At 37.9% G+C, this 22812-nt stretch overlaps 1 protein-coding gene across 1 annotated transcript in view; it reads right to left on the bottom strand.

The window, feature by feature from the left end:
• Positions 1-4798: 4798 nt before the first annotated feature.
• cntfr (ciliary neurotrophic factor receptor) overlaps positions 4799-22812 on the bottom strand; it is a 187600-nt gene continuing 169586 nt past the window's right edge. Inside the window, exons 7-9 of the mRNA XM_079600814.1 lie at positions 14919-15108; positions 9494-9611; positions 4799-5962 (exon numbers count right to left, since the gene is read on the bottom strand). Of these exons, the coding sequence (XP_079456940.1) occupies position 5962; positions 9494-9611; positions 14919-15108 (309 nt within the window). The 3' untranslated portion in view covers positions 4799-5961. The remainder of the gene's footprint in view (positions 5963-9493; positions 9612-14918; positions 15109-22812) is intronic.

Raw genomic sequence — 22812 nt, 5'->3', positions numbered from 1 at the left:
TAAAATTCAGTTTCAGGCACACAAAAAAAAATCAGTTTATAGATAATTAGCTCACAAATGGTCAAAAGCAGTCAACAGAAAATATTTAAAACACAGCAGAGTGCGTTGGGCAGCTTAATTCCCAGGCAGCCTTCAAAAGAACGAGGGGAACACATAACGGGAAAGGCTAGGCCGGGCGACGTGTCTGGCTGGGAGATCGCTGGTGGGCGAGGGATGGGGTGAGAGAAGCCGGCCCTTGAGGAGCAGAAAGCCAGCCAGGGCAGAAGCAGAGGGCAAATGGAGTCTAAACAGCGAGAGAGGAAATTAAAGAAAGCTAAACTGGTCCTGGAGCCTAGAAACACTACAATACACGATGGGGATGGGCGACAAGGGCAACCGCCCCGAGCCGCATCTTGACAGGGGTGGCACGGGACACCAATTAATCTTAAGTGTTTTAACCTTAATTTTGGGTCAATTAACCTGGTGTCCTGACACTAAATGGTCCTGGTCAGAGGTGCCATCAGTATGTAGAGCAGGAGGGGGAGCGGGAGAAGTTACAAGCTACTGTTAGTGCTATAAGCTGACATGTGACAGCCGTTGCGACTAACCTTGGCTGGCATACTACTGTTAACCCTCTAGAGCTGATGGGTTACTTTCAAACAAAAACGTTAATGTTTTTTTTTTGCTACTAGCATGAACATGAACATGATTCGAAAACATTAAATGGTAATAAAAAAATTGTCACACTAAAAAATGGCCACATTGGAAATGAATGGGATATGAATTTCATCTATTGGAAACGTTTGGTACTGCGCACAAACACAATCTTACTGAAAGCTCTTTTTTTAATATATATATATACAATATTTTTCATATAAAGATTTCAAATTGTATGTTTGTGTATTTTTTAATACTAAATGTAAAGAAAAATGTAAAAAAAAAATCAAGTTAACTTTTTTTTTTATTAACTTTTTTCACATAATAACATGGCAAATGTCATCTTTAAAAAGAGACCAAACTTCATGTGTGCTCCAAAGCATTAAAGATTCATGACAGGTCCATGCTCAAAAAGTGAATAAATGTATTATAACTACTGCATAAATATAATTTAATACCATAAAGTCCCCACAAAATATTAAATAAAAACATGATCAAACTAAAATAGTACAATCATTTCATTGAAAATAATAATAATAATTATAATACTAAAAAAAAGATCTCCAGAGGGTTGAAAAGTTCACCCAAAAATGAAAATTAGCCCATGATTTACTCACCCTCAAGTGAAATATCTTCAAGAGCTAGGTGTATATGACTTTGTTCTTTCAGACGAATCGGACTTCAGACTTCAATCGGAGTTGTATAAAAAAATGTCCTGACTCTTCCAAGCTTCATAATGGCAGTGAATGGCAAGATATTTTTGATATCCATTAAAGTGCATCCATCCATGATACAAGTGCTCCACACGGCTACGGGGGTTTGATAAAGGCCTTCTGAAGTGTAGTGATGCTTTCGTGTAACAAAAATATCCATATGTAAACCTTTATTGACTAAAATAACTCGCTTCCGGTAGACGACTTGCGCCAAAAGAGTAACACTTGACGATGTAGGAGAAGCTTAAGCTTTGACACCTCTCGCGGTTCAAACAAACAGGGCTCAGCAACAAACTCAAGCTACTCTTATTTTTGACTTCGTGACTGGTGTTTTGTTTTGCTCTATCCACGTTAGTCATTACGTTGTGCGTCAAGGTCAAGGTCTTTCGCTTCACTTCATAAGGCCTTTATTAAACGTGACGAGTGTAGAGGGTGAGTAAATCATGGGCAAATTTTTCTTTTTGAGTGAACTAACCCTTTAACAGATATTAAAATCGCCATTTAAAATCTCACCTCCAGTTCTCACTAAAGAACAAACAATATATATTTTGTTTACATCCGCTTCCGCATGAGATCATGTGAGCTGCTCCCTCTGGCATGATAATCATAATAATATATTGTATTGTGAGATGATTTTCGAATCTTGAAGTGTGCGTATGTTTGCAATTTGCGAGCAGACAATCAGTAAAGATTATCTCAATGTTCATGATGCAACCAGATTTCATAATGTAAATGGTTTAAAAACTCCTGCAGTCTGAGCCCAGCTTAATGGTGGAGCTCTTTGTTGTTTTTGAAGATAGTAATTGGTTTGAAACGACATGATGTTGAGGAAAGGATTTCAATTTTCTTTTTGGGAACTATTACTTTGACATACCAGTAGTTGCAAGTGGACACAAACACAAATTGCAGCCTATAGAAAAAATATGAAGAAAGAAGTAACACTTATATAAATTACTGCAGTGTGTTTTATGATTTTATAGATGAACGTGTTTTGCAGAGATCCAGCATGGTTTAATTGAACGTTTCAAATGCCATCATCTGTAATCATCTTCAACCTCATCTTCCGCATGTGCATTTCAGTCAAAGGAAAACATCTATCATGAGACCTTATCCACGCTCTGTAATAATCCGAAGGGTGGCTCATACTAGATCAGCGGTTCCAAAGTTGGGTCACAGGTCAGTTCTGTTCAGCAAACTCTCAAAACAGTTCATAAATATTTTACGGTTTAGTGAATTGGTAAGTAACTTGTATGAATTTGTACATTCTCACTCATACCATTTCATTCAATTAGCTTAAACCCTACTGACAAGTTTAGGGGTGGACCTTCATGTTTTTTTCTTAAAATCGTACAGATCACATATGTGTTCATACGAAATCAGCACCTTGTAAAATATTTATGTTTTCTCATGAAATTGAGTTGGTTCCAGATTTGCAGATGGCAGGGGGAAATAATGTTAAATGCTATGCTTCAAATTAATTTGTCACTTGATAGAGTGGGGTAACATGGCCAACATCGTGAAATCACGTGTGTGTGTGTGTGTGAAGTTTTAGCACAAAATACCCTACAGATATTTGTATATAGCATGTTAAAGTTGTCACTTTTTGAGGGTTTGCAAAAATGCACCGTTTTGTGCCCGGCCCTTTAAATGCAAATGAGCTGCTGCAGAGGGCGGGGTTTCAAGAGCTTGTGTGTGTTAGCAGCTGCGATTACCTCACGCAGACACACTAAAATGACAGAAACTGTTCTGCCTTTAATGTTAAAATGGCGTCGGACAAAGATGGAGAGACTCGAGAAGAAGTGACAACATGTAGAAGCAACAGGACGTCTCTGAATGGTTAGTTGATGAATTATGTTGCTGATGTGGAGTATTATGTGGCATATTCTGGCATGGTAATCTATAAATCACATATAGGAACTGTTGTGAGATGCACACAGAGTGACTTTCTATTGCATGTGAAAAGATGGATGCTAAAGTTTAAGCTGACTCACAAATGTCCTCGACTACAACAACTTTCCCTCTTCTCAACATGGACTGCGTGTTCCGGGGGCGGGGCTTATGTACATTTTAGACTTGCTGATGTCACTAACCCGGGAGGAATGTCGTCTAGTTCCTACCAGTCATTTGTTGTAGTCCTTTTCTTTAAAAGCAAATATCTTCCTTTGCTTTGAACTTTGAGCGTTGTAACTTTGCAGATGTTGTGTATGCTCAAACACAACATTAGGCTGCACACTAACTAAAGTTAGAAAAGTGAAATCATACTTTAGATTTAAGCCCACCGGCAACTATAGTTGCCGCAGTGTATAGTTGTCATTTTCCTTTTGTAAGTATTTTTCTAGATTTTATCAATGTTTAATGCCTCAATGACATGCAAGCAAACAACCAAGTAAAGGATTTCAAGAAAAAGAAAAGGTATTCACTTCCTTCCTGTCACATGAGGCTGTCAACTTCCTATCCCTACTTCCAGGAAGCATGGCGAAGGCAAACCCATAATTGTTTTTTGTTTTTACAATGTCATTTTACTCAGTTTATTAATGTTTTTACTTAACATTTGGACATTTTTACTCCACAAAATGTATATAAATAAATGTAAATAGTATATTTTTAATATATAGGTTTTTATTTAAAAAAACAAAAAAACTTATTAAAGACCCACATTTCTAAATTTCATTCATTGGGATAACATGGATAATTTGACATGGTTTAGTGTAAGATTTTTGCCCATATTTCGGAAAATTCAGTTTTAAAAATTAAAAAAATATATCACTTTAACCAGTAGATGACTGCAGAGCTCTAAAAGACATATTTTCACAAATTTTTCCAGTTAGTTTAATTTCTACATTATTATTAATTCATAATATGTATATGAATACAACTGGAAAAAGTTGTGAAAAGATGTCTTTCAGTTAGTCAAATAGCAAATAGCTGGTTAAAGTGATAATTTGTTTCTTTAAAAACTGCATTTTCCAAAAGATGTGCAAAAATCTTACACTAAACCACGTCAAATTATCCAAGTTAGAAATGTGGGTCAAAAAGACCCCGAACAGCACACAAGGGTTAAGACAAATGGATTTATTGTTTGTTGTGTTTTAAGATTTAAGAATCTCACTAACACCTCTTCCATGATCCCAAATGTTCTCCTCCTATTCATATTTTACATTGAGGGAGTGCATACAACATATTTGCCCACCGCACATTCAAATACGATAAAAAAAATAAAATAAAAAAAAACTGGTATAAATGCAGAATATGTTCATATTGGACACTATTAACACGACTATATGCATGAAACCATTCAGAAAAATTTGGGCACAAATGGGTTAAGGACTATTATGTGAACAATGTTGGTATTGTGTTGGGTCGCTTATTGATGTCCAACGTAAAACCATTTGAGAAATGTACCACACTCAATGACGGACATGGACAAAAAGATTGACAAGTTCTACTCATTGTGAAATGGTCACATTTAATGAACAACTTCTCATTTTATATACATCTATAAAAAGAACCCAGATACAGGTTACAAGAATCTAAAGCTAATACATACATTATTAAATAATAAACTTTTTCTCATGTTAAAGATACATATCATAGTTTACAAAATATGATCAAGGAGAATTAAGCAATTATGATTTGAAAAAAAGAAGAAAAAAAACACAAACACAAACAGATAAACAACAAAAAAAAAGCTAAGGTTCTAAAATTATATTTTGTTCAATGATAACCAAAAACAAAGTGAAAAAATTGTCCTTGAAGAAGGTAGTATTAAACTGTGATACCGACTAGAAAAGTCTGCTAAAAACAGATGGTGAAAGGCAAATAGTCGAAGAATGAAAATATGCTTCCGAATGGTGCTTAATCTTCAGATGGTCTGACACGACACATTGTTCTTCCTGTTACAAAAGGTGGTCCAGAACATTCCAAACCAATTTGTTATTTACAGTTTCAACTTCTCTGTGTTCACGGGCCAAAAGAGAAATGCTAAAAGAAAAGAGGAAAACAAAAGGAATACAACAGATATCAAATGATGGCCTTCAAAATAAATGTGTTACTCCTCAGTCTTTGAAGCTTGGGAAGATTTTGCACTGCCAGTTCCAATTCCTTACAGACACAGGTTTGGGGAAGCTAGGGATCATGGGGGAAAAAAGAAAAACAGTCCAAGTCTTTGGCATGATGAGTTAGCTGTATGTCGTGGAAATCAATGTTACACAAAATGAGCTTTTTCAGTCCTCGGAACGGTTTGAAAGATCGAAATGGATGGAGAAATCTTGTATGACAAACGGAGATGCGGTGAATGACTTTTGTGTGTGTTGTTCTTGTGCTGCCGGGCAGGTGAGTCTCGTGTCCCCAAATCTTTTGCTCCCCTGGGGTTCGGGTCCTGTGTCTGCGTCTGGTCTGCCATCAGCTGTCATCGCCAGAGATGTCGAAATGCTTTATTGTTCTTTTGTCTTCCTTTTGTAATTGTCAGCATTTATTAATCTTTCTAGGTCTTTTTTTCTTTCGTGAGAAAAAGAACTTGAATTAAATTATCAATGCACGATATCTATTAACATGTGCAAAATAGAAATAGAAGACTCCTCATTTTTTTTTCCACAGGAATGAAGCGTACACATCTGAAAACAAAGAAAAGAAAATAGATGTTAGATTTGTGCTGAAGTATTTATATTATGGAATTTAATGAATTGTGCAATGTATTATTTTTTTCATCTCATTCACTTAATAGATATATATTAGGGCTGTCAAACGATTTAAATATTTAATTGCGATTAATCGCATTAATGTCATAGTTAACTCGCGATTAATCACATTAATGTCATAGTTAACTCGCGATTAATCAGATTAATGTCATTGTTAACTCGCGATTAATCACATTAATGTCATTGTTAACTCGCGATTAATCGATTAATGTCATTGTTAACTCGAGATTAACCGCATTAATGTCATTGTTAACTCGCGATTAATCGCATTAATGTCATTGTTAACTCGCGATTAATCACATTAATGTCATAGTTAACTCGCGATTAATCGCATTAATGTCATAGTTAACTCGCGATTAATCACATTAATGTCATAGTTAACTCGCGATTAATCACATTAATGTCATAGTTAACTCGCGATTAATCAGATTAATGTCATTGTTAACTCGCGATTAATCACATTAATGTCATTGTTAACTCGCGATTAATCGATTAATGTCATTGTTAACTCGAGATTAATCGCATTAATGTCATTGTTAACTTGCGATTAATCGCATTAATGTCATTGTTAACTCGCGATTAATCACAAATTAATACCAAATGTTGAAGGTATGTATGTACATAACACAAAACCAATATAGTGAACTCCTTAACTGAATTTGAAAACATTCCCCAAATGAGCACTTCTATCCAGCGGTCAGCCTACTCCAGCATAAATTACAGACACAGTATTGCAAATGAGAACAAACAGGGGCCAATGAGAGCAATATCCAAATGGCTCCCACTTCATGCCAGTGGGAAGTTGTAATTGGTGAGCAGCCACCCGTGATGTTGCCTTTAATTTTGTCTTGGCTTATTACAGACTGACCAATTAAATCTTGCTCAGCACGGCTCAGTGTGCAGGTATAAGGCGAAGGTGTTTGTGCGCGTACGTGGCCGTCTCGCGAGGGCGAACACATCCCTACCCCCGAGGCGCTATCATACGCTTCCTCCTGCCTTCCAGCTCCATGCATGAGCTTGCTTTAATTAGAGATAGGCTCGTTATACTGTGTTGCTGAGTTTGAGATAACAGGCGTGCTGTAAACATATGGCCCGAGCGCTAATGAATCTCCGGCTTGTTACTCGGCTATCTCCCCCTGCTTTCTGTCTCCTGCAGGGGATCGATGAGGTTTATATGGCTGTAAGCATCAGTAAACGGTCCGTCCCTCAGTTTCTCAGGGGTTCTGGGTGGATTGTGCTGGTCTAATGAGCCAATGGTCTCTAGTCGCTGTCCTGTATTCTAACCCGCTGTCAACAATCTCTAGTTTCTCCCGGATGAAAGAGGGCTGACCACACTGCAATTGTGTCTGAGAAAGTCGAATTTCACATAATTACAAAAAGGCCCAATAGTCTTTGTTTTGAGAGTGGAACTCATTCAGAAGTCTGTTCATTAGGTTTAGTACTTTAGTACCGAGAGTGATACAAAATCACGTTCTGCAAGGACTGTGGCCATGTGAATGATGTTAAAGCCTGAGTGGACTGAAGACCACCACCTCCAAGACTCAAGACTAGACTAAGACCTAAATCAATACCAGACCCATGAGACCAAGATCAATAGCAGACCCTTTAAGACCCAGAGCAAAACCAGACCCCTTAATTACCTACATCACTACCACACCACCAATAGCCAGACCAGGCCTCCTAAGACCCAGATCAATACCAGAACCGCTAAAGCCGAAAGTATACTTCACGGTCCGGCTCGCAAACGGTCTGGTGACGTAATTTTCATCATCGGTGCAGTCCATGTACAACAGCGCATGTGCAAGTTATCTTTCCACGCTCATGGTCAAAGGAGTCTACTTTAAAAGGCTTGTGCGCTCAACAGTGTGCGAGATGACACGTAATGCAGAAAACGAAGTATATCATCTTAAGGCGAGACACGGCAGGTAAAAACATCATTTCTTTTTTACTGATCAATTTTGAGATTTTGGGCTATTTGTCTTCAATAACATGTCTTCTTTCAGACGTGTTGGTGAAAAAAGTCCAAAATACACATTTAAGTCTTTATTTTACACTTTGTCTATTTGCGTCTGTAGATTTCTCCGAAATTCAACAAAAGTTGGCGTTCTAAATCAACGCGCTGCTCCGCGATCTCTCTCTGCTTTCTTTAATCTCACACACGTCTGGAAAGCTCTCCTTTACAATGCTGTCGGATCCAAATATGGTAATTTCCTTTTAATCAGCAACCAATCGTGAAAGTACAATGGGGATTTAACTCTAAAAGCGAAATCTCATTGGCTGATGTCAATTTCTGACAACGTGATTGGTTCAGATGCATCATGTGACGCGCTCTGACATTTAGATGTGTGTTTTTGACTGTTTTTCTGTTCAGTTGAAGGCCATAAATGCTGTGTTTATAAGTTTTGATGTGATTTAGGTGGTTTGTATTGTTGTTGCTAATGATTTGATAAGATATTGTGTCAGTAAATAGTTGTTTCCATTAAAAAAGTATGATTTTTTACATTACACATCTTTAAATTTCTCAAAACGAGTTTTTTGTCATTCTCCAGTAGAAACATATCAGCCTATGTAGCACCGATGTACACCAAACTTTCCAGTTACACACTTAGCAGTATTCTGAATATATGTTCAGAGGGATTTGTTAATAAATCATTCCTGGCCTGATTTATGAGACATTTTAATCAAATAAATATGGCGAAAATCAATTTTTTTAAGGCTATGGACAGTGTATTTAGATTTCCTAGGTAATGAAAGCATATATCCTGAAATCCCTCTGAACATCTTTATTCATCTTGTGTGTAATCAAAATGAAAAAATAAATTTGCACCTGGCTTTATCATATGTTCAGATCTATCTACTGAAAATATATGCAGAATTGTGCATATTTAATGAAACAATGCCTAATTTGCATAATTAAACATACACATTTCAAAAACTTGTAATACATTTTTTTTATGAACTTGTGTAAGTAATCAACTGAGGAAGTTTCATGGTGATATCTATTATTTTAAAATTGTACCCTATTCACCTGAAGTGTCTCGCCTTAAGACCCAGACCTGACCCCCCTAAACCGATACTGTGACCAGACAAATACCATACTGAACCAAGACCCAGATCAATATCAGATCCACTAATATCCAGACCCAGACTCTATTTTAATGAACTGAATCAACAAATTTCAACTATTAGTTAGTCATTGGTTTCTCAAGTGTATTGTCATTATGTATGGCACACAATTAGGAAAAGTGCAGTCCATCTGCATGAATAAAGTGGTACTGTAAGCCTCTTATGATTTATAAATGCTTGCACATTATGTTCGCACATTGCTCATTGTTAATACCTCAGGCATTGTTCAATTGTTTCATTGAAAGCTTGTGATCCTTTCTAACATACACACAGGGAATGAGATGTTCATTCTGGAAATAGCATTGCAGTGATGTCACATACCACATGATGGACAGCAGGACGCAGGCCAGGAGCAGGTGGGTTGACCAGAGAAGGGTGGAGCAGGCCGCTGTGGGTTTACCCACTCGCGGTGCGGCCGACGGCGGACCAGGGGTGGTTTCTGCCGGGGAAGAAGAAAATGGTCACTTTTTAAACAGGAAAGGGTTTGTATGTCCTTGGTTCAAGTACTACATACTGCATGGGTGAATGACTATCTATTAATTTCTTCAAAAATACAATCAAAATGTAATTCGTACATACGACTTGAATACAATTAGCATATTTTAAATGGATTATTATATGTATTCAATTTTTTACTCAATTCACGTGGTGTGAACAACAACAAAACCCTGCAGACCTTCATACTATGTGTCTAGGTCAAAAGTGCAAGAAGACACGAAGGGGAACTCAACTCGTTTCTCGCACGCTGTATGGGACGTGCCCAGAAATCAGCGTCTCAGACAGCTCACAAATACCAACTTTGCGCTCTCTTTCACATCATCTTGTGCTTGAAAAGACATATTCAATCAAAATGATGTCAAAATGCCTGTCTTGACATGTATCCTTGTAAACGTTGTCAGGTATGTCTTACGTTAACTTAAACAGTTGAGAAAGAAAATGCACGTGTATCAGTATATTGGATCTGTGCATTAGCTCTTAAAGCGACAAGAGCAGGAATATCAGGCTGCTGTCACTTTAAGAGCTAATGGACATATCCAATATACTGATACACACGTGTTTTATGTGTTTTTTATTTGATTCAAACCACAAAAGACAAAGAAAAAGAAAAATCACTCGCTGCCCTTGACTGAATAACTTTTGTAACTTTCTTTTAAGGATTAAAATGGCTATGAAAAAATTGTTAAAGGGATAGTTCACTTTGAAATTAAATTTTGGCATGTTTTAGCTTACCTCAAGGGCATCCAAGATGTAGGTGTCTTTGTCTCCACAGTAGTTTCAATTTTGATATTTTTAGGTCAAAGCGTTCTTGTCTGACAGTCATATCATGCAGGTCTATGGTCACTGTCTCAAAGAGCATATACAGAGTCCAAATTAAACTATTCCCCATCGTCCAAATTAAACAATTCCCCATCGTAAGTACACATTGATGGCCTAAGACACGAAACGAGCGGTTTGTGTGAGAAAACGAACGGTATTTATATTGTTTTTACCTCTTGTAACACAGCCAGGTCCAAGTGATTTGAGGGCGCGGGCGCTTCCTGGTGTGTGACGTGTACGCAGACTGGTGCATAGATATATATACACTAGATGTCACATTAAAGACATTCATTCTAATGAACTGCCGTAGCCAAGGCGACATCTAGTGTATACATCTATGCACCAGTCTGCGCACACGTCACACAGAAGGAAGCGCCCGCGCTCTCAGATCATTTGGACGTGGCTGTGTTACAAGAGGTAAAAACGATATAAATACCGTTCGTTTTCTCATGCAAACCGCTCGTTTCGTGTCTTAGGCCATCAATGTGTACTTACGATGGGGAATTGTTTTAATTTGGACTCTGTATATGCTCTTTGAGACAATGACCATAGACCTGCATGATATGACTGTCAGACAAGAACGCTCTGACCTAAAAATATAAAAATTGAAACTACTGCGCAAAAAAAGACACCTACATCTTGGATGCCCTTGAGGTAAGCTAAAACACAGTAACATTTAATTTCAAAGTGAACTATCCCTTTAAGCCCGGTAAATTTTTTAAAGGCACACCGCGACTTTGTGACCTAAAGAGTTGAAGCATATGAGTTATTTTAAATGATTCCTCAGGCCAATATACAGCGCTTGACACTATCAATGCTCCGAGCGGGGCTGCCCTCTTGAAATACCGCCTATGTAAGTTTGGAGAAGACGCACCGTCTCTGGCCAGGTCATGTGACCTGGAGAATGCCTGGAGAACGAATCACTTTACGACCGTCACGTGACCGCAAGCTCTGATATACTCAAGGAGCTAACGCTTTTGCTACTATTTTTCCGCCTGCTCGACTCCTGGCCATGGCTGAGGCAAGGAAAAAGTTTAAAACTGCTTCTGAGGAGGCAAAAAAGAGAAAACGCGAGAGGGATGACTTTAGCAACAGTGCTGCGGCGCTTGTGGCCTCTAGGGGCGCTAGACGTGAAAGTTACAGGTCTAGCGCCCCTAGTTGCCAAAAGTTCCCGCAATGTGCCTTTAAAGGTTGGGTAGGTAAGAATTGTCTAAATAACTTTTTTTTCAAATTGGCTTAAACTGTCTATATATACCAATACATAATTAAAATGTAAGTTGAAAAAGAGAGTATAAAAATTGAGTGACTATAGTGTATTTAATCTTCAAAAAACACCGCTCATTAATTTCTACAGGGACGAAACAAGTGATTGGCTTGCGCGACTGTCACTCTCCGTCGCCATGACTACCGCCGCTATTACTGGCTCTGCCCACGTGCGCGCAGTCGCGCACCCGTTTTTAGGTGGGAGTGAATGGAATTAATGAGCTGTGTTTATTGAAGATTAAATACAGTCACTCAGTTTTTTATACTCTCTATTTCAGAGTACTTGCATTTTAATTATGTATTGGTATATAAAGACAGTTTAAACAAATTTGAATAAAAGTTTTTTTAGACAATTCTGACCTACCCTACCTTTAAGTCACTGATCATTGGCAGGTGTGGCAAATAAGTTAGCTTTATGGTGTAAGGAAATAATTTTATTAAGTTAAACCACTTTTGCTTGATGATGTATAGACATTAAACTTTTAAAAAAATCTGAAAATGAGATTATTATTTTTTTATATATATAGATATTGGAAAACATGGAGAAAAAATAAATAAATGTGAAACTCCAAACAGTACATAAAAACAAAACGAACTGTAATTGGTCACTTTACATATCAGTTAGGCAGTCTCTTCCTGTTGTATTGGTCGGGTCCTGGCCCAATAGCTGGTCCAGATTTTAAACCAAGAGTCAAAAGCCTGGTTACATGAGACATTCAACTTAATAAAATAAACTTTTTAATTGTAACTCACAATACAATAGAGTTAGAACAATATGTTCAGTTAACTAAACAACTGCTCCACTATCGCTTGAACATGTTCATGTTGTGCAATTGTGAATGTCACAAGTGTAAGTAGATATTAGTTATTGTTTCAATATCGCTTGTTTATTGTATTATTTGTGCAGTGTGACGATGTGTGAAATGACTCCCTAGATAAAGTAGAAAGACCTGTCTCGCACAATGACTCTCATCTCAAATTAAGCAAATAAAATGCTGAACTAACATGAGGCAATGGGTGAATTATTACAAGGACGTTCTCCTGCTTTACCCAGGAGAAAAGAAAGAGAGCTTTTAGAGAGAGTGTTTTGACACACGGCTCACACAACTAGCATGCATTTCTGCTGACTTTTTGATTCCTTCCTCCGTTCCAAGTATAGTTTATAGAAACTCAATGCCGTCTGCTGGATCAAGCCGAGCAGGGCAGCCGTCACTAGATATTACTTCTAATAACAGTCATAAAGTTGTCAGTGCTATTTATAAAACAAAATGTAAATATGCTATCACAAGGGTCTTCAAGACAAGATTCTCTTTGTCCATCCCAAAAGTTGATTCGTAAATACTAAAGGTGGGAAAACTAAAACTGGGGCTCAGTTAGTGACACTACTTTTGATAGGAGGACATACATTACACTCCTTGTTTACTTATGGCTGTCACAATCTCTTTTTTGGCCATTGATACAAGTGTAGGGAGGTAGAGAGAGAGTTTGAAACCATAACTGTACAAAAGCGTACTAAAAGACATTATGCTGATCAGGATTTCCAGCTGACTAGGATGTTTAACACTCTGCATTTTTATGTAAAGTGTCAAACTAACTTTTTTTGGGGTGTGGGTAGTGTCTTTCTTTCATTTGTTATCTCCTCTGTGATTCTTTTGTGCGGCAGTAGTAGCTACACACTGCGTCATTGTCTTTTGTCCATTTCAACACTCGCTCATGCCAATTTGTGACTATTTTACATTTTGGAAAATTGGTGGCTATGTTCATATAGTTTTTCTAATGATTGTACGTTTTTGCACGATTCACATCATACAGATCATATACAACACTTCCACCTCGTTACATAGTTACATTTTCCTGTAAGATCCGGTTGTCCATTTTATGACAGGTGGCAACAGGTGTTAAGGTGCAATACCGCCACCTACTGTGTTGGAGTCAACAAATTGGCACAGGATTATGAAATCATATATGTCGTATCAGTGGTGGGCGAAGTACACAAATCAAGTACTTGAGGAAAGGTACAGATAACCTGGTAAAATATTACTCCACTAATTGTATATAGTAAAGTAATAGTAAAGTACTCCCTTTCAATTTTACTTGGGTAAAAAAACAAAACTACTTGATTTTTAATGTGTTTGTGTACTGATCAATGAACCGTTTATTTATTTAGCTATTGTATATACTTCATCCTGCAATAAGGAGGATTCGTGGATGCATTGATGTATTCATCTGCAAATAAGTTAACATTTTATTTTATTACCAAAACTCTGTGCCGGTGTCAATTTTTTTTTGTTGGAAATAATGGGGAACAATATTCTTTTATGAAATATAATCGAGTAAAAATTGCCCACCACTCTGTAGTATTAACATATCATCAATATTTAATTCCTTAAATACCACGGTTATCGTCAATACGGTATATTGCGACACCTCTAATGTGAACGATGGGATAGCGGTAGAATTACAGTTAAAAACCTGAGCATTCATAGCTCAACTGGGGAGACTGACAAAAAACTCGGAAAACGTGGATATTACGATGCGGTGGTATTCCAAATCCATTTACTAATATAATTCTATCATTTCACGGTAGAACATAATTTTCAATGAGAAAAAAAGAGAAAGTCATGATTAAATCCATCAGGAAAGATTGGATGGTCAAAAGTGAGTCCTAGCAGAATCCAAACCTTTAAAGTGGATTATAAAGGACACCTCCCAGTTTTTTAAAAGCTTTTTGACTGAGATATGGAGGCTGAAGGCCAAGTTACAAAGAGAATATCAATGTATCCCATTTTGTTTTCTTTTGGATAACTTTGGACTTTGAGGTAGGGTTGATTTTGAGTTCATACTGAACAGACATATGTGTCCCTCAAGGGGTTTCGCTGGTGTCCGATTAAATATGGCATCTACTTAATAATTTTCATTCATAAACTTAACAGAACCTGATGTTAATTCATCATTAACCTCAAGAGTGCATCAACTCTATTCATTTGTTGTTAAACCTCTCTGACAGCAGAGGGCAGCGTGACTGTGAGATGCAGGGCTATAGACACCGTCTCCTCATTATCAGTCACTATTATTGTTTTATGAGAGAACAGAGATCACGGAGGCAGACAGAACTGTCATTACGGTGAATAGGAGAGTAGGCATACGGTTGACAGCTCATGAATACCTGGGATAACGTCGCTCTCAGTGGTGGAGGTTATGGGTTTGGGTTCCTCCATCCAGGGGGTGGCGTGAACCGCCACGCTCCAGTCGCTCCAAGTGCCGATCTCCATGTCCTTGGCCGCCAGTTGGATGATGTACTCTTTCCCCGCGTAAGCGTCGGTAATGGTGTGGGAGGTGCTGTCGGAGAGCTCCACCTGTCAATCAATAACAAGAGAGCCAATCAGGGATATGGAACTTATGGGAATGATGTGCGCTGTTGAGATGATTACATACGAGACGTATGCGATGTTGAGGTGTTTGTAGTGGAAAAAGATTGGGTGGGTGATTCGTGGACTTCCACACACCTGAGGACCACCTGTGGACTCTTTGGTGTCTGAGGGTAATGAGGTTGAGAGGGTCACTTGACCACAACAGAGGAGGGGGCGCAAAGAGACTGGGAAGTCCCGTGCATGTCTTTGAGGAGAGGGGGAATTTGACTAATGCACTGCAGCTGAGGCCTGTGGAGGGAGATGAGTGATGGCAGAGACGGCCCAGCGTCTGTGACTCATCCCGCGCATCCATCACTGGCCTGTCCTGCACTGCCGAAGCTCCAGTCTGGAACTCGAAATCATGTGCAGTTGCTCAATCTGCGCTTTTCTCGCTTTTATCTGTCATACATCAGGACTAGGGGACATTCACTTTCAATTCACCAGTTGGAATTTGAATTCAATTGACCTTGACCCCACAAGATGTTGAATTGGAATAACAGGAATATTTAATATAGTCACATAACAGAAAGGATGATGTACACTGTTGTACATTTTCTCAACTAATAACACAAGTTCCAGTCCTTGATTCTGATTGGTCAATTGCAGTTTTTATTCACGATAAAACACGGCTGTGACCGCTTCACCAAACGGTTCTATGTATCACTACACAGCACCCCTAGCAACCACTCTTAGCAACGTAAACATACGTTCTCATTGATATTGTTCATTGAAGCTTATAGAGTAGAGTATTGTGAGATAGAGTAAGCGAGTGTACCTGCATTTACAATAGATATATGTATTTTCCTTCAGGTCAATCCTATATTCGTAATAAAAATCCATTTGAATGTCCGCTGCGATATCCTGTCCTTTTAACGGGGGTTTCCTGTGCCCTGACACACTAGTTATTTGTCAGTTGCGTCTTGCTTCTCTGTGTTAATTATTTATATAATTATAAAGCAGCATTATACAAATGCATAGTGAGTTATTTAAAATACCATCTGCAGCAGTTTGCTACCTCCATTTAAAATCAAATCAAATTCAGGAATTCAATTAAAATGTAACGGGCGTTCTGAGTTCAATTCTGACCGGTGCACAGACCTCTCGCACTCATGCTTAGTCGAAATGAAACAGTGGGATGGAAGAATTACTTTGCCCACAAAGCAAGATCCTACTGCAGTAAAGAACAGAGCATATTTTCTGAAGAATTTACTATTACTTCATTGCCTCCCAGGTCTCCTAAGTGCCGCTGTACAACACAGAGAAAGAGTGAGCAGGAAAATTGGAGTGTGTTTGCTTCGAGACTCGGAGAATAGCTCATCTGCACCTGAGCTGCTCAGAACAAAGACCAAAAGAGCTTTTTTTTTTCTTCACTGAATTTCCACTAGCACCGTCTGCAAGTCTTTCCATCTATAGTGTGCGCCGACAAACACAGCCTGTGTGGCTGTTAGTCTCTGCATTTACATTTTAATTGAACTTTATCTTTCATAATTGGAAAAGAGAGCATTGCTCATTTCCCCAGTGCTCCTCAAAACCCACAAAACAAAAGCTGCATCCTTTTAATTTCAGACTAAACCGCGTTCTCTGCGCTTTCCCACAAAGTGGCCACTGAGCACCTGGGCTGTCAGGCGTTTGATTCGATTATTATCAAACTGCAGCGTTTCGTCCATCTATTGTCCTATATTTAGAGTTGAAATAGACCAATATGGCCTTGAATTGCAAATGTGTGCTTTTCATTACCAAATTCCCATTCACCTCAACAGCCGCTTTTCCACCATCGGGCCAAACAGTTCTCGCTGCTGAAGCGCTCCACTCCGTGCTGATCCGGCCCAGCCGGGACGGGTATGGTTTCGTTTTCCACTGTGATAATGGAGCTCTTTGGAATGTAATTCAAATGCGGTAGTTGTTGCCTTGTTAACACAAGAGTATTATGGAGGATGATCAGGTATTTATATTACTAACTTTTGTTTCCATCGCTCAAATGAGTGACGACGGCACTACACATTCTCCAGCACGGTTAGCCAGCCGCGTTGAGAATTCCGGGCCAAGAAGGGTTTGTAATCGTACCTTGTTGAACCAAACTCTGGTGTATGATAATGGGAACGTTAACATTCTTAAAACTGTTTAGTCCGATGGTGGAAAAGTGGCTAACGACAATTTCTCAGCTGTCATGGCTACTTTTAAATGGGCGCCATTGGAGAAATAATGGTGTAGTTACGGCATCTACCAACTAAACCCTCAACCAATGGCGTGTTTCAACAATGCCAGACGGAGAGTGTCTGAAAGATGTGTCAGGAAACAATAATTGTTTTGCAGTTTAGTTTGGTCAATTGACCCTTCGCAGGGGGCTTGATTGACAGGTGATCTGACCAATCATACTTCGCCACCCGCCATTTTGTCGGACAAAGCAGTCAGGAGAGTTAGTAGATTAACATGGGAGGATTTGAACTTGAGAAGCGGAGTGTACTGATGCCTTTCCGCGGTTAAAGCAACATTCCTCCTGATGTTCATTCATGTTTATTTGATGCTATAAATGAACTAGAAGGAAGAGATGATCGGTTCACGAGCAGCTTTAACTGAGGCGACACAGCGATCTGACACACACATTAAAGAGCCACAAAACGGTATTTATTGTTTAAATTTCTTTTTAAAACTGACCAAATTTGAAAGGTGAGACTTTGTTTAATATGTTTAATATCAAAAGTAACCGAAAAGTAACCTGGTCTGTCCTGTCAGTCAGCGTGTTGTCAGTGTCCTCTCTGCTCCGCGATGTATTTTTTACTGTGTGAGAACATGGTGTGGCGTGAAAGCGGCGTAGTTTGTCGGACATAGCGACAGTAACTAAGGGGGGCGGGTCTTTGCGAACGGTCAATTACATACATCAGCTGATTTTATTTGCAAGGCTGCTTTAAAACAATAGTTTTAGCCATTCAGAGAACGGTCAATGCATCTTTAATGTTTGATTCCCCCTGTAATTCTGTTACACAAACCATTTCACAATTGCTGCCATTTTGTCAAAGCCGTCACCTCCCGAAACGGTAGCGGGAGTCAAAATGTCCTTTTAAAGCCTGCACTTTTAAGACACTAGGCTATAAATCCACAAATAAAACACTACCATCGGTTACAAATAACAAGTTCATGGAAATCCCTGCCTAAAATAAAACTTTAAAGGCTAAAAGAAATTGATCAACAGATTCCGGTTTGTCTTTTACTGGATCGGGTAACATTGCAAGAGTGCAGAGAGAGAGAAAGAGGGGAAGATGGATATAAAGAATAGTCTGAGACATTATATTAGAGAGAGCTATTTATATAGCCGTATCATTATACCAAATACTCTCTGACCCTCATACATGGATACACCTCGACAATCCTAGACGCCTCACTGTATTCCGGCCCTCGTTCAGTGCGGCCAAAGCTCATAAATGAGATTACTGTAGGTGTAAGATGTGTCATCGGAACAACGAGAAGAGGATTTCTCTCTTACATCGTGTATTGCAATCAGTGAAACAATGAAACAGCTGCACACTGGGTACTTATGAGACAAGATAAAAGCTATATTTCCATGTAAATCTGAGCTTTTGTCCCAACCAGCCTATTGGTTTCTATTAGTGAGCCGCTACACAGAGTAGCCCCACCTAAAATTACATTTATTTGGTCCAAAACCCACATGTAACTGTATATTAAACATTAAAGTCAAATGTTGACATACAAATGCTATTTACTTTCATAATACATGTTCCAGGTTGAATTATTTATTGGCACATGTTATTCCAAAGATAAACACCTGTACACTAATCCTCCCCTACTTCCACATTGGTTGTGAACATTTCATGTTGACTTTAACACATTCGCATTGGCTGTGATTTCTGTGTAGGCTTTTTGCTTCTAGTTGTTATTGGCAACTGAAAATAAACACAATTCGTTTCTGATAATTGAAATAAGATCAAATATGAATATTAGATGAACACCTTAAACGTACAAGAAAAAAGAAAAGCACAAATGCTGCTTTGGCAACTAAATGAAATGAATACATTTGAGTACTACAATTACTAAACCTAAAACTGTAATAAAGATAAATTAAGCTATATTTATTATGGATTACAAATGTGGTTACAATTACATATTATAACTCAGAACTGATTATAAGGCTTTATAAATGCTTAATAATGCATTCATAACATTTATATTTAAAGGCTTCGTAGAAACTGTTACTGTTTAGAATACTCATCTTTACTTACATATGTAGGATATTATTGATACATATATACATATTAGAAAATTGGGATATTCATATGAGCTACAGTCCAATAAACATAAAAAATATTATTATTACCATTCAGCATATTTTGAACTCCACTGCAACTACGCTGATATCTTTTGGTATAAGCAATTCCAACTAAGATATAGAAAATAACAGAAGATTTGGGACTTGCATGAAGGCTACTGAGCAGCAAATGGACTGCCAGACTCCCAGCAGTCACTGTTGGCTGATGACTGCCACCATGCTGTGATATTTTCTAAATTCTGCCCACTTCTCTTCATTCGTTCCTCCAGCCCAGCTGTGCTTAAAGCTGACGGTGGTGGAGTGCGGCGCTCCACCTGATGCCTGCTTGACCAAACACGAAAGGCTGTAAACAGCTTCTGTTGATGATATATCAGTGAAAGCGTACAAGGCCAAACAGGTGCAAGTCGGATTTTAGACAGTTTTCTTTCAAGAGTGACTTCCAGTACGTTGCGGACACTTCGACTGAACGGAAACGGCTATGAATGGGAGTTTAGAGTAGTTGTTTACAGTGTTCAGGAAAGGGAACTTGGCCCTTCTTGTATCTCTCATTATTTTAAAATCCAGTGATTTCGTCAGATATATATTTCCGACTCTTCCGTTATTGAAATTTGAAACCCTGACCTTGCAGAACCTTTGAGACTGAAACTGGAAACTGCATTCACAAGTATTTAGTAGGGTCTGCTAAGTACACTGCAACTGATGGTCTTTTTAATGACTTGGAAATGGTCGGACCTTAAATAATACATACAGGAAATGATTTTAATAATTTGCTAAAGCTTTACAATAAGATCTCATTAGTTAATGTAAGTTAATGCATCAACCAATATTTCTTAATCTTTCTTAATGTTAGTTAATACAAATTCAACGAAGTTCATGTTAGCTCAGGTCCATTAAATAATAATAAGAAATACAACTTTTGATTTTAATAATGTATTAGTAAATGTTGAAATTAACATTAAGATGCTTTAGAAGTGTATGCCATTGTTAGTTCATGTTAACGCAGTTAAATGAATAGTTCACTTCAAAATGTTAAATCTGTCGTCATTTACTCTCCCTCAAGTTGTTTCAAACCTGTATGAGTTTCTTTCTTCTGCTGAACACAAAAGAAAAAATTGTGAAGAATATGGATAACCAAACAGTTGATGGACCCCATTGACTTCCATATTAGGAAAAAAAATACTATGGAAGTCAATGGGGTCCATCAACTGTTTGGTTATCCATATTCTTCACAATATTTTCTTTTGTGTTCAGCAGAAGAAAGAAACTCATACAGTTTGGAACAACTTGAGGGTTAGTAAATGACGACAGCATTTTCATTTTGAAGTGAACTATTCCTTTATCTAATGTTAAAAACAGAACCTTAGTGCTACCAATAATTTTAATAATAAATATTGTCTGTGGCCCAGTCAAAAGATTCATACAGCACCAGATTTAACTATTTAAAGTCTACAAGTGGCCTTTTTGATGTGATTTGAGTGTTAACAAGTTTGCACTCACAAAAATATGCTATCCCTCCATAGCACCAGATAAAAAACAACAACAACAAAAAACATCCCAACTTCCATTTCCTGAGCCAAAAAAAAACGAGTGTGGAGCGACTCATTACGGCACTTTAATTCAGCTTTTTATCTTCAAAGGCTCCAGTCTTGAAAAGGAAATGTGTGGCTGTATCTGGACACTTAAGCATTACATTTGAAGGACTAATTTCATTAGCACTTACAACTTCCCTCATTTTGTCAGCTACAACCCTCTTTTTTTTCTTGATGTGTCCATTGACATCACTACAGGAAGTCTAGAGGAAGAGGAAGCGTTCAAACTCAGCATCACAGATCATTGACGACTAATTCCAGCTAACGGCTTCCAGACCCAACGCCCATCTTCTCAAAGCGGCGGCTCGCATCGCCGAGAGTGCAAACAAACAGTGCTAATTCTCAAAGTAACTGATTTAGAAATGGTGGTTCGCTAAGTATGTGCATTAACCTGAATTGCTTTTAATGATGGTTTGGAGTGCGCACCGAGGGAAGTGTTTGTGCCGTTCCAAGAATACACGCAGATTTCGGAGGAACAGATTGGAATAAACTAGCCAACCGATTAAAGTCATTCCATTCCGGGTTTTTTTGTTTTGTTTGTTTAACCGAATGCAAATACTGCCGTGTTCTATATAGGATGTAATCCGTAAACAAAGAATTGGGGAATTGCGAGCGAAATGCCCAAAAAACAGTTAAAGACTAGCTCAATAAAAGAAGTGCTAATGTGGTGCAGTTCAGTTTAATCCCTGAGTAAACACAAGCTTCCCTCAGGGGTCGAAGTCCACAGTTCCAAGTCGCCAAATTCAGGCAAAGTACCAACGCAGTGTCCCATTTGTCTTTTGCTATTCATGCAACATGAGCACTTATGAAATATGCACGGGATCTGAACAGCATCTCAATAAATAAATAATTGATATCCCCTGAATGGACAGAACAAGAGAGACAAAAAAAAAAGACTTAATTTAATATATTCTAATGTCTATTTACTTTGTGTCTGGTTTCATTATCCAGTGCTATTTTTACATGTTTTTTAATCTTTTAGGATTTTCATTATAAGCTCAATCAAAGTCCTTTTTATCTGAATATAAATTAATGCACATACATTTTATAATCTGTTTGCGTATCTGTGCATACAGTTTTCACAGTGGTGCCGTAGAAGAACCATTTTTGGTTCCCCAAAGAAACTTTCAGTGAACATTTCTCAAAAATAACCCTTTTTTTTTCTTAGTGTAAAGAATATTTTAATAATCTAAAGAACATTTTTTTTCCAGTATAAAGAACCTTTTGTGCAATGGAAAGGTTCCATTGATGTACTGTAGCTGTTACGGCAAAGCTAAAAGCAAAGATTGAAGGGTTTAGTAAAAATCGTATTCCAGTATAAATCACTATTTGCAGAATAAGCAATGCATTTACGTGAATTATTATTTGCGCAAAATTATAATTAACGTAGTCAATATTGACTTATCTGTGGGACATAAAATGAGATAATTGGAAAAAAATCTCAGGTTTGGAAGCAAATGATGACAAAATTCAAATCAACAGTTAATATTGATATTTTAACTACGTTATTTTTAATATTGACTTATCTGTGGAACATAAAATAAGATATTTTGACAAATTTCTCAGGTTTGGAAGCCAATTATGACAGGAACTGTCCCTATAAATGAACAGTGCTGTAACAGTTCCCAATATTGTGTTACTCCTCAAGCCTTGATATACTGTAGCATATGCTTGATAATTATTCAAGTATAACATCATCTCTTGATCTATTAATTGCATGTGATTGCTCCAGCTTTCAAGTTTCCTCTGGCATTGAAAGCTACACAATAGCACCTTCTT

Source organism: Phoxinus phoxinus (assembly GCF_949152265.1).
Source record: "Phoxinus phoxinus genome assembly, chromosome: 23".
Classification (NCBI taxonomy): domain Eukaryota; kingdom Metazoa; phylum Chordata; class Actinopteri; order Cypriniformes; family Leuciscidae; genus Phoxinus; species Phoxinus phoxinus.
This window is presented reverse-complemented; position numbering and strand designations above follow the sequence as displayed.